Raw genomic sequence first — 12,768 nt, forward strand, 5'->3', positions numbered from 1 at the left:
TTATTCAATTTTTAAATGAATTGAAAAAGATATAATATTATATATATATATATATATATATATATATGAAATTGTAGCTTATGTTTATAAATCTTTCTCAACATAAAATATATAGAATGTAGGAAGGTTGTTCTTTCAGGAAATGGTCTGTTTTATGTTCTTTGTACCTTTATTCTGGGTAATGATTTGTTTCAATAATCAGATTAGATAGAATAGAATAGAAAATCCCTTTATTGTCCCCCTGAATAAGGGGGACAATAAATAAATAACAGAATAAGTGGCAGACTTAAAAAAAATAAAAATCAAATACTGTACTGTACAGAGTACAGATTGGCAGCCCAGGGGTTAGGGCATAGAGCTTAGAATCCTGAGGTTCTGAGTTCCAGCCCCACTCCCACAGATTGCCACTCTGGGTCTCTAAGCAAAGACCCTTAACCCCACACTGCTCCCCGGGTGCCACACAATAGCAGCCCACTGCTCCCCAAGGGGATGGGTTAAATCCAGAGAGTTCATTTTCAGCCTCCTGAGATTCAACTGGCTCTATTTCACTGTCTTAAATTTGGCGTCTAAATTACTTCCGCATGAGCGCCACGTCACGTGACTAAGAGTGAAATAGAGCCAGTTGAATCTCAGGAGGCTGAAAATATTGAGTTTGAATTTGAAAGGTCAAATTTTTTTATATGCAGATTTTTTTAACACTCAAAAATTAAACTAAAAAATAAGTATTGAAAATGTAATCACTTTGAAATATTAATGTGAATTTTTAGCTTGAAGAGAAAATAAATTAAATTTCAACTGTGTAGAAATAATGACAATGAACTTCTTTTTAGGTCAAAAATGTGTTCTGAATATATTTTAACACTGAAACAGTAAGTAGAAACATACAACATTTAAATTTCAGTAGTATTTTTAATTTAAATCCCAGCGACACAGATTTACTTCCATAAATGACAATAAAAAAAAGTGTAAAAATAGAAATACTGTGCAGTTTCACAATTAAACAGATTGTTAATTGTTTTTAATCCAGCTCCAGTAATGGACTGCTGTTATGTTTCTATATAAACCATCATCAGAGAGGCNTTCACAATTAAACAGATTGTTAATTGTTTTTAATCCAGCTCCAGTAATGGACTGCTGTTATGTTTCTATATAAACCATCATCAGAGAGGCAATCCTACCTTTTACAGAGCACGTGAAGGTTTTGGAGACCTAAGGCGTGTGTGAGGGACAGGCACTCAAGAATTGTTCTTTGAACTCCGTCAACTGGCTGCTGTAAAACAGAAAAATTAGATCCCTCCATTTAAAAACCGAGGCTTTAGGTGCTCATCAGCATATCTGGATTAAATACCAATAAACCAGTAAAGTATCAATTAAATGAAAGGTCAAAGTTCATGCTAAAAAACACCAATGTGGTTCAGCCTGGACAATGAAGTCAAAAGCTTTGTATCCATGGTCTCCTAATGCAGCATAATGCATTTTATTTGATGATTTAAACTCTTTAAATAAAGAAAGAATGAAGAAGTAAAATAAATTAGTGATATTTTTCAACATTTGCTTCAACATGAAGGAAGAACAACACTTTGACATCAATTGGCTGCTTTCAGTGACTCTTCACAGAAACTAACCTTGGGGAAGAAGCGGCAGTAGTCTCTGGTCAGAATCATCTCCACCAAGTCTTTGAGCCCCTCCAAACCCAGCATGTCTGCAGCCAAAACCACCTGACTGTACGACGGAGACATTACAATCAAATCAGCTGCTTTTTGCAGAGATTTTTGACCTCGCCTCTCTTTTAAACAGTACCTGGCGTTGGCTCCTTTGGGCAAATCCATAATAGCTCCGTACATAAACTGAAGCAAGATCTCCATCTCATCTGGTCCCAAGCTGAAAACATCAACATACAAACAGAAGCTAATAAGATACAAAAGTCTGGTTCAATTTGGTTCATCTGATATGAAACTCAGTTTATATAGATGCTGCTAATGGATCTTATGCACAAAATAATTCATCAGGAGAAGAAAAAAAAATTCCCTAAGTGTTTAATTGTATTGTTGTAACAAAAACGGGATAATCGTACAAGATGATAAAAAAAAAAAAAGAAGAAGAAGAAGAAATTGGAGACAGACAGCATTGCAGAAAGGGCTCTAGGCAGGGGCAGAGCTAGATGGGGGACCAGGGGTGACCATGGCCACCCTTAGCCACAACCAACATTTTTTTACCCTCTAATACAGATTGTGGCATCAGTAAAACTCTCAATTTGTTGTGTTTGTAATGGCCAAACCCATGGCCACACCTTAAAAGTCTGTAATATTGTCAGGTCTAACACCTAAAACACTGTAAAACAAGGAAAGAAAGGCACAGAGTCAGAATTCTTTTTACTTGCAAGGGGAGTAAGCTTCAGCTTTCTCCTTGCTATTTACTAAAGTCAGACGGGGGGTCCCTAGTTACACAAGCTGAGGTTGCGCTAAAGGAATAGGAAACAAGAAATACAATTCAATTTGCTGTCTCGGTGAACAGGTCAATTTGCATTTAAACGTCTTGTAGTCAAATGATACGAGAACCTCCTGGTTTCGTTAAGCTTGAGCAATACTTCCTGAGAGTTGACCTATACTGCTTGTGCAACACCTCTCTGGAACAGTAATATGTCACACATTATACATCATAAGAACAAACATTAAGTATCTTATACATAATTATTCCAACAAATACACATGCACCTTTATTTATTAATGCATACATACACTTTAGTTGCAATAAAAATTCATTCTTAGTTTAAATACATGTGTTTTATTTGTGAGCGCGCACATTTAGTTCTTGTAATTGAATGCACTTATTCGTATTTTTTGTGCTTGCCACAGGTTTGCCTGCCGTGTCTAAATGTAGCAGCAGCAGAAAGCCAAACTGAAAGCTCATTGGCTCATTTGGATCATGTGTTGCCTGGTCCCAGAGGGCTTTACCGTATTAACAGGAGAAGCGGCGCAAGTGAAGTTGGACACAGCTGTCAGACAACATGCGGTAATTTATAAAGGTTTTAAATTAGATTGGGTCGGATTAGCCAGCAGGTGGGTCCTCTAATCCGTGACCTCTGCACTATGCCTTTTATCTAGAAAGCACGGATGTTTAAACATATGCGTCTATATGTTAGCAAAGGCTGTAGGAAGGTATAGTTTGTCTTTTCCTGTTTAGTCGTAGGGAGAGGGCTTGGCTAAAAACAGAGAGAGGCCTCCTGCTCCATAGTGATATTGTTGCCTTGCTCCCTTTTTTTTTTTTGCATTAAATTAAGACTGAACATCTTAGCATCCCGATCTGGGTTTGCTTTTCAAAGTGATGTGAAGGAAGAAATATGAGGACAGAAATGATCAAGATGGCGTATAGAACTACATCTGATAAGATATTTAAACGGCTGCCTGAAGAGGGCTGTGGACATCAGAGAATTAGCCCAACTTTGTGCAGTAATACTAGGCAGAGATTTAAAAGTCGAAATAAGGCATGAGGACGGAATCCTAATGAAGACGTCTGGATGCTAAAAAGGAATCAAAAGATGCGTCAACAAGACCTTGCTAAAGAGGGTGAACCGTTTACTGTTGTTTTCACTTTAACAGATCTGTTTGTTTTCCAATCGAATAAGACAAAGGTTTAGAAGGATTCGGTGTCTTTAAATTTAGCTCTGAATCCCTTAAAGGTATTGTGGTGGATTTTCCGTATTTCCTCTCCACTTTAAAAGAAAAAAAGATGCCTAAAGGGTAGTGCTGTCAAAAGTATCAATATTCAAAAAAGTATTGATGCTAAAACGTTGTATCCGGATACGATACTTATTTTCAAAAGTATCGATACAGTGCTACCACGAGTGGCACCTAAACTGTCATTCATCTAGAGTGCAGAATAGAGGAAAATTCCCTTTCTGAAGACAGTGTGATTGAATAATTCTGTGCATTTTACAGTTTCAGACTTTTTTTGTAACAGGTGCAGCTGCTGAGAATTATTTTTGTTTGTTAACTGGTTTGGCTAGTGTCATTGTTATGTGAGCAAAGCATAGCCAAGAAAGGAACACCTTAAAGTTAATTTTGTTATTCTTGTATCAAGGTTGCTTAATATTGTGCACAGCATACAACCTCAAAATATTGTTCTTATTGTTTATTGTATTTATTTATTTTTTGTATTTTATTTATTAATGAAAATATTTCAGTTAAATTTTGGGGTCTTTGTGGTATCGAAAATGGTATCGAGCATCGACTACTTTTTCCTGAGTATCGGTATCGAGTTGAAAATTTTAGTATCGTGACAACCCTACTAAAGGGGCGAGCACGTAGGACGGCCTACCGTAAACATATCACTAGAATGATTGACAATTAGGAGGACCACTTATTTAGATGATCCACCCAGAAATAAAAAGATTGTCCTCCATAGCTTTAAACAATATCTAACAACCATGTGACTGCAGCTTTAGAGCAAACACTAAGGCTTCTCTTGTCAACATGTCAACCCTCCATCTTCCCCTGTTACCCTCAGCTCAGCGACCCACGGATGGTTGAGGCTTTTTGTCCTGTGTGGAAGTAAAAATCTCTGGCCTTGCTTTGCTGAAAGAAGCAGGCTGTGGATGAAAGATGCTCCTCAGCATCCAATAAGGGTTAGACATTCAACCAGTTCCAACCAGTAATTGTGTAACCTTTGACTTTTAGACGATATATGCGAGTGTGCTTGGATGAAATTAAAAACCTTTCCATGTTTTGTGTGTGTGTGTGTGTGTGTGTGTGTGGGGGGGGGGGTTAGGGGTTGTCTTACCCGTGCAGAGTGATGCATTGTCTGGAGCTCTCCATCCAGCTCCCACTGAGCATAGCGCGGAAGTACTGGGATCGAGCGCACAGGATCGCCCTGGAGACCAAAAAGAAAGCAGGAAACGTCATCACAACTTTTTAAGAGTGAAGACTCCCTTTTAATCCTGTTGCTGCTACAGAAATGAAAAACTTAATCTACATGTGTTAAATCTACACCTTTTCAAGTGAAAAAATAAAAAGTCTAACACCAGTGAGAGGACTTTTTATACTTTCTGTACGTGTCCTTTTTCAAATTTTAAACACCCCATAATCCCCAAGCTTAGGAAGGGTCTGAAACACCTGCTGACATGTAATCATGGAAATAAAGTTTGTTGGAGGGATGGAGGGAACATGCAGACTGAAGACCACCTTCTCTCTAACGAGCACTTTCTGCTCCTTTTCCTGCACAGGGGCTGAGAGCAAACCCGTCTCCATGGTTACTTGTTACAACGTCTACCTTTAAATCACAGACTGACCACCCACTGCTGGTGCACGCTGAACCTGTGCAGCGGTACACGTTTTTACCCAAACAGCTAGCAGCCATCAGGAGGCTTCATGAGAAATGTTTGATACACAGCAAAAACAGAGCTGAAAACAGGTTCAAAAGTATTCATTTAAAACCAAGGAAAAAGCAGTAATTACAGAAGTAATTCAAAGAGAAGCTCTAAATGTTAAAGTGTTAAAGGCACACTATGCAACATTTTTCAGTTAATTAATGTGTTCCATAACGTTTTGGATGATTAAATGAGTCATTTCAGGTTGAACAAAGGTTTTCTCGGCCGCCCTGGTGGTCTGTGGGGGGAAATACCGCTCTTGCAATTGCAGGAGCCCTCGGCCCGCACCCACAGGCTCAGAAGTCTCGCGAGAGTCGGTCTTGCTTTACGGCGAGAACTGCTACACGCCCCCAGTTAAAAGCATGCTCGTTGCTAGCGCAGTGGCGATCTTTGTGCAGTTATGGCGGAACCAGCGTGAAAACAGCGAAAGCCCATGTCGGAGCAGGCAAGAAAGAGGAAAAGGGCTCCGGACAGAGAGAGGAGTCGTACACGGGTGAACATCGGGCAAGCTTTTTCCGAATGGCGAGAGCTAAAATAAAAAGAAGGCTGCAAGGCTGACGCGGACCTCGCGTTTCTGCTGATGCGATTGTAAGTAACATTGGAATGGTTTCTTTCTCTCTGTGTGCATGTTCATACTTTCACTGTGTTAGTCATTCGTTGCGTTCGCCTGTCTGCTAAGCTCAAAACAACCGCGCCTGGCTTGACGGAGAAACCAGGAGAACAGCTGTGCATATTTACGACAGTGCACTTTTACTTTCGCCCTCTGGGGGGAGCCTCGCTGGAAAATCAACACCGGTTGCATAGTATACCTTTAAAGAGAGGAAATGAAAGAACTGGGAGTGGGATTTAAACGCATTTATTTTATAGATTAATTCATTGTAGATTTCATTTTAGCTCGGTTGGATTTTCTGGAAGTTTTCAAGCTTAAAATCGTAGGGAGGCTGCTGTTCCAACGGTTGCATTTCCGAATTGTCCCGAGTGGTGCACAACTTTACACGAGTGAATAAAATGAATTTGATTGGCCGTTTATCAAGGGGGCGGGATTGTTGTAGTGGAAGGTTCACAACATGTTTGATTGCGGCCGGTTTGTCGGAAGCATCTTGCTAACCAGTTAGCATCTTAGTGCTAGTAGGTTTCCAGTGGGAAATTCCATTGGGACCAAGTAGCGCTAAATTGGTGACTTAGAAACGACGCTGTCAATGAACGCTATGGACAGAGGAAACATGCAAGAGGAGGAGAGTTTAGTGTCGGAGGTCGTGGATGAGTCTCCCCCGTCATCCATTTTTTATTTAGAGGAGGAAAGCGGGGACGAAGATGTTGTGGAAGAGGACGCCAGGGCGGCAGAAGCTTGGTTTGGTGTAGAAGGCTTCCAGCCGTACATGTTTGAGCCCTTGCCTCGCAACGCTGCCAGTTCTGTTAGCTCTACGCCTGCCGAAGACACAGACGTCCAGACCTCCATTTACATAAAAAAAACAATGATAGAAAGTTTTACACAAACCTCAATAATAACATTAGCAAATAAAACAAAAAGCCAACAATGGAGAGTGAATGTAGGCAGTAGAACGCATAGCTTTCCCATGAACTAATGAATTACTAATGAATCGATCAATACAAGAAAAAAAACAACAACTCTATAATCGACCAACAAATGTATCAGTCTATCTCCAACCGACACATTTTATTTTTCATTATCCAAATAAATATCAACGTATTTCCTAAAGAGGCATTTTGTCCTCACACTTCTTGGTTCTAAGTTTCTCCTTCAGAAAAGTGTGTTTTCCAAACCATGTTCTAATTCGCTTGGTTTGTTTTTCTGTGGTTGTTACGAAGCCCAGTGATGACTTAAACGCGACATCAGCAGAGAAACAACCCTTAAATGTAGCCAGAGCTACAAAGACAGGAATTTGATTGAAGCATCTTTGAGCTAAAATGGCCTAGTCAAAGTCCAGGCAGAAATCCAATCAATAATCTGAGAACGAACTTGTCTTCAGACGTCCTGCATTAAGAGAAAATGGACATTTTCTGACTTTTACATCTAAAAAATTTGGTAAAGTATTTCCAATAGCTTCACAGCTATAAGTAGAGGTGGAGCCACATTTTACTGACTCCGATGTTAATAAAAAGCTTTTAAAACCAGGTGTTGCTTCACTGGTTTATGTTGGTTTATCAGAGAAAATTCTAATAAAACACAGTTTGCGGTTTAATTGTGAAAATAAATGTGAGATTAGTGAAACAAATCACTCTGTGCTGCTAAAACTGATAAAAAAAAGCAAACATTTCTTTACATCCACATGTATTTGTCCTTAATTTAAGCAGGTTTATAAGATTATCTACCATCATAACTAAAATGTTTGCCTTGGATATTCTGCACTTAAAATAAAAAATGGTTGTTTCATCTTATCCCATTGGCAAGTTGTCTTGCCTACCTACTTAAATCTATGGAGTGTCAAAGGGGACAAAATTAAAGAACTATTTACTACTTATTACATCATTAAATAATCAAATGTTTAATTAAATGAACAATTAGTTACAAGAATCTAAAATAAAATAATTCAACATAAAATGTAAGAAATAAACTGTTACGTGAAATAATTAAATCCATCTATGTATTTAATACGGCATGAAACCATGTACCGGTAAAATATGAAATTAAATATAAAGTTAAATAATTAAATATACCATTTATGGCATTAATAGTTTTAATGGAGGTATTTTATTTACATTTATTATTGATTTTATGGCACTGAGGTGTGAAATCATTTAAACCTAATCCATCAAACTCGGTGTGTGGGTCTAGAGCCATCACCATAGAAACCCTGACTGATTGCTGATTGGTTGCTTTTCACTGAGAAAGAGGAGACACCTTCTTCCTGTTTCTTCTTTCACTTTAATATCAATATTGTAACTGAAACAGAGGGGAAATAACTTAAAAAATGTGTTATAATTTATTTACAGGACATTAAGCCGGGCATACACTGTGCGATTTTTTTTCAATCATTGCACGCAGCTACAGCTCACACTGTACGACGAAATCGCAGGGTTTTGTCGTACAGATCAAAATATTCTCGCACGACTGAAAAGTCGGCCCGAAGACGGCAAAAAATCTTACAGTTTGTGCCCAGCTTTAGGTGAACAACTCCAAGCTTAGGAGAAAGCTATTTGTCGGGTAGTTTGCTGGAAGCTTCTACACACCCCAGCAGAATCAACCTAAGCTCCGCCCACTGACTGTTCTCTCATGAAGGGTTTAGAGACCAAATCAGGGATTTAGACCCAACTAAGGTCATGATATAAGTCAAGCAAAAATGCTGTTTACAAACTGAGATTAAATTTTTTTTGCGTTGAAGCAAAAACAAAATTCAAATTTTTTTTCTTGCTAAAGCTACATGCTAATGACGAGATTAATGTTCTGCAGAAACGTGCTATCTAACTAAATTAATTTTAAACATTTTATGTGATGCATGTTTGATCAACGGAGCTCTTTCAGTCAGTCGTTTCCATAAGAGATCCAATATACGGAAAAGCTTCAAGGGGTGTGAGTGAATACTTTTGCAAACAACTAGTTTAGTGTATGTGGACCACAGGCAGCTCTACCTGTGGCAGGAGAAGACCTGCTCAGCCACCTGGATGGTGATGTCACACTGTTCTCTGCTTCTGTAGAGATGCAGCAGGTCGGCACCGACACCCGAGGCCGGTTCCAGAAGCACAGCCGCTGGAGAGAATGAGGAGCAACATTCGGGGTGAGCATCAGTCAGCACAGGACACATATTTGGTTAATAAAACTGTATGTAAAAGAATGAAAGGAAAATATCAAGGCTGGACTGAAAGTGAATGCATCTAAAGCAGGAACTCACTGTAATTAGCAGGAAGAGCAACAAAGGCCCAAATGGGATTAGCTCCTAATTGGATTATGACTAAGAAAACATAATGTGAGAAAAGTGGATAGAGGAGGACAGCTTAGTGGTCACCTGACCGCAGAATAAACCCTCCATGTGTGCATCTGTTTACCTGAGTCAGTGGGACAGTAAGGAGGTGAATCCGCTTCAGGTTCAGCCATCCGCATGCTCTGCTCTGCTGTGTACACCTGCCTGTGGGTAAAAATCTGAAATTAATTAAAACTGAACCTTTTCTGAAATGTTACGGTTTCATCTGATAGACTGACGTCTGTTACACAGAGTCCTGCAACCTGCAGAGACACAAGCTCCTTGGAAAACAACAGATATTATTTGGCTGGTTAATATTCTCTCCTTATCAACAAGGTAAAGGAAAGGAAGCGTTTTTTTCCTTTCTCTAACTAGGTGACATCTGCTCCCTATATTGCATTTAAGTGGCAACAAAAGGTTGAGAAGGAAAAAAGCTGCTGAACCAGAAAAGGGTTGAAAGACACATTAGGCTAGAATCAGGTACTCCCCCAGGTGGTCAAAGCGAGAATTACACTTTTTAATGATAATAGGAAGAGCTGATTAAAAAAAAAAAAAGTCGGCTGATGGGGTTTGGAGATCAGGTAAGCAATGAGCCAATGGGAGACGGCCTGCAGAAGAGCTGAGACTCGCTGCAGAGATATTTCAGCACAGGAGAGAAGACAGACAGAGAGTCATCCCTCCAGTAGGGCTGAAACTGTGGATTAATCCTTCTAATACATTATTTAAATAAACATCAACTAAATTAGTAATGGATGAATCATTAACTAGAGCAGACAGACTCAAACTCATTACATTAGCAGAAAAGGAACCCTCTCAGAGCAGTAAATATGTCAAAGCTTTAAAATACTTTGCATTTGAGATGAAAAATCTAGAAGTCACCAAGTTTTAGCTTTTGTTGGTTTAAAGTCTATAAAAAAACTTTTGCTTTTCTAAAAAAAAAAAAAAAAAGAATCGACAGATTAATCAATAAGCAGAGCAGTTCTAGTCTCCAGTGAAGCGTGTTCGCCAGGAGAGAGAACCGTACCACAGGTGCATTTCTGTGTCTAACTCATGGGCGTAGGTTTGCATAGGGACCATAGGGACATGTCCCTACCAACATTTTGGACTGACCTACTTGTCCCTGCCAACAATTAGATGTGAAGAACATGTTTATAATTTACAATACAGCGTTGTTGCAGCAGTAGAGGAGTTCTGTATGGAGAAAGCTGACAGACGAAAACTTTTTTTTATCTAAAATGCAAAATGTTTATATATTTTTTTTTCAATTTTGGTATAATTCCTGCTCTAAGTGGGTCACACTGTGAACTAAAGACACGTTTTAGGGTCCCTATATTCCAATTAACGATTAATCGATTACTAAATTTGTTGACATTATTTAAATAATCGATTAATCTGATTAATTCTTTCAGCTATAGATAAAACACATGAAATGGGTTAAACAGTGAAGTTAATGTTCTAAATGCTCAGTGTCAGTTTCACTTCTAGTTCCAGGGCTCATGTAAATAAAATAAATTAATTTGGCGTCCCTTTAATCTATTATTTTGCATTTAATGAAAGAAATAGAACATTTAAAATAGGGATGCAAGATATAATCGGCCCCTTATCAGACATCGGCCACCCCACCGATATTTAACCCGATATTTGATCATCTTCTGAGTTTCTAAAGTCTAAAAAAAAAAAAAATAATAATTACTTCTTCTTCTTCCTCAAAAACTTCTTTTTTACAGACTTAAAAACTTCTAAAGACGAGGGAAAAAATATTGATACATTAAAATATCCCAATATCTTCATATGCTGATATATTGCCATTTAAAAACACCATATCAATCTCTTTTACTAATGAAATATTGCTATATGTCATCGTTATGCTACGAAATCCCCCGAAAATTCACCAAATGTTGCCATATTTTTATATGTTGATATATTGACGCGGTATCGATCTATTTTACTAACAAAATCTCACAAGAATTTGCAAAATATCACGAGAGTTTGTAACAGAATGATGAAATTTCACGAGATTTAGAAAGTAAAATAGATCGATACCGCGTTTTTAAAAATCAATTTGATATCAGCATATGAAAATATATTTGAGTATATTATTTTTCAAAGTGTCAGAAATGGATAACAAAACTGCTATTTTCAATGACTACTTATTTTTGTCCAGCTTTAACATCGGTATCGATATCGGTTATCGGCTACATGAGTTTTAAAATATCGGCATATCGGATATCGGCCAAAATCCCAATATCGCGGATCCCTAATTTAAAAGATAATAGTGGGTTTTATCTCTGTTTACCTCTGCACAATGCTATACATTCAAAAGAAAATACAGGATAAATCCAAATATAACAGACATATTTAGACTATATTTGGTTAAATAGGCACAGATTTACCTACTGTCTTCGTTGCTGGTAATTTGGAGTGGAAAATAGTCCTAATTCCACATTCATTAGAGCCGGTGATGCTTCAAACATTTAAAAACAGCATCTTCTGTGTGTAGTGCTTATAAAATTTGTATAAATGTAGCAAGAAATGCTGCTTTTCTCTTTAAATGACATACACCCTGATTTTCACGTCAAGCATAAAAAAACAAGAATGCATATTTTTGTATAGCACCGATGACATCAGACCAATAGTGTCCCTACTAAAGGTGAAATCAAACCTACGCCTTTGGTCTAACTAATTTGGACTTTTCTTGGAAATAAAAATCCAGTATTGCTTTAATAAATACATAATCTGCCAGTGTCATAACAGTTGCATCAAAGCTGTGATATCCCAGAAGTTTTTTAAACAAACTTTGTTTTCCCCTATTTTTAAAAGTCATTTTCCAGCCTCACAGGAAGCTCAGTCCTTTAATCCCTTTGCATACGATACTTTGGTTCATTAAATCAGGAATCGACGTTAACCATCGCCCGATTGCCCGGGGCAAGTAGTTTTTATTGTTGGGAGAGTACAAATTTAATTGCATTTGCTGGCTGGGCAAGTGCAATGATCGCAAAAAAAAATAATAATAATTGCTCAAAATTACTTTAAAATTACCGACATTCGATGAAAACGACCCAGAAGCGTTGCCGGCGCCATTTTTGTTGTTTTGTACACATTCTCGCGTGATTTGAAAAAGCCACGTGATTTTCCGCCAGACAGCGTTTTTTTTGTCCACCAAGCGGTAATTTTGATGTAGTTACCAAAACGACAAACAAGCTAGAAAACGCTATCATATGGCAGTCTTCTGTACAGTGATGCAGGTCACACATTAAAAAATTCTAATTTTTTTCTCTTAGACATCGGAGAAGTGCATTTAAATGTTATAGAGCTAAACATGTTAGATTGGTGACTTGTTATGTTATTATTATTGTCTTGTTGCTGCATTTATTTTGTCAGGGAAAACTAATCCTGAGTCAGTTAAAAGTCAGGGAATTCTGAAATGATGTCAGACTGTGGAAACCCTGAATAAAATAACTATGTATAATGATTCTCTAGAAA

The 12,768-nt window shown here is 38.0% G+C and overlaps 1 protein-coding gene across 1 annotated transcript in view; it reads right to left on the bottom strand.

Moving 5' to 3' along the window:
* LOC107091533 (uncharacterized protein KIAA1107-like) overlaps window positions 1-12,768 on the bottom strand; it is a 53,379-nt gene that overhangs the window by 29,235 nt on the left and 11,376 nt on the right. Inside the window, exons 4-9 of the mRNA XM_015385514.1 lie at window positions 9,371-9,450; window positions 8,957-9,074; window positions 4,780-4,869; window positions 1,801-1,881; window positions 1,626-1,722; window positions 1,179-1,270 (exon numbers count right to left, since the gene is read on the bottom strand). Coding sequence (XP_015241000.1) covers window positions 1,179-1,270; window positions 1,626-1,722; window positions 1,801-1,881; window positions 4,780-4,869; window positions 8,957-9,074; window positions 9,371-9,450 — 558 coding nt within the window. The remainder of the gene's footprint in view (window positions 1-1,178; window positions 1,271-1,625; window positions 1,723-1,800; window positions 1,882-4,779; window positions 4,870-8,956; window positions 9,075-9,370; window positions 9,451-12,768) is intronic.

The sequence above is a fragment of the Cyprinodon variegatus genome, unplaced genomic scaffold (genome assembly GCF_000732505.1).
Source record: "Cyprinodon variegatus isolate N-32 unplaced genomic scaffold, C_variegatus-1.0 Scaffold342, whole genome shotgun sequence".
Classification (NCBI taxonomy): domain Eukaryota; kingdom Metazoa; phylum Chordata; class Actinopteri; order Cyprinodontiformes; family Cyprinodontidae; genus Cyprinodon; species Cyprinodon variegatus.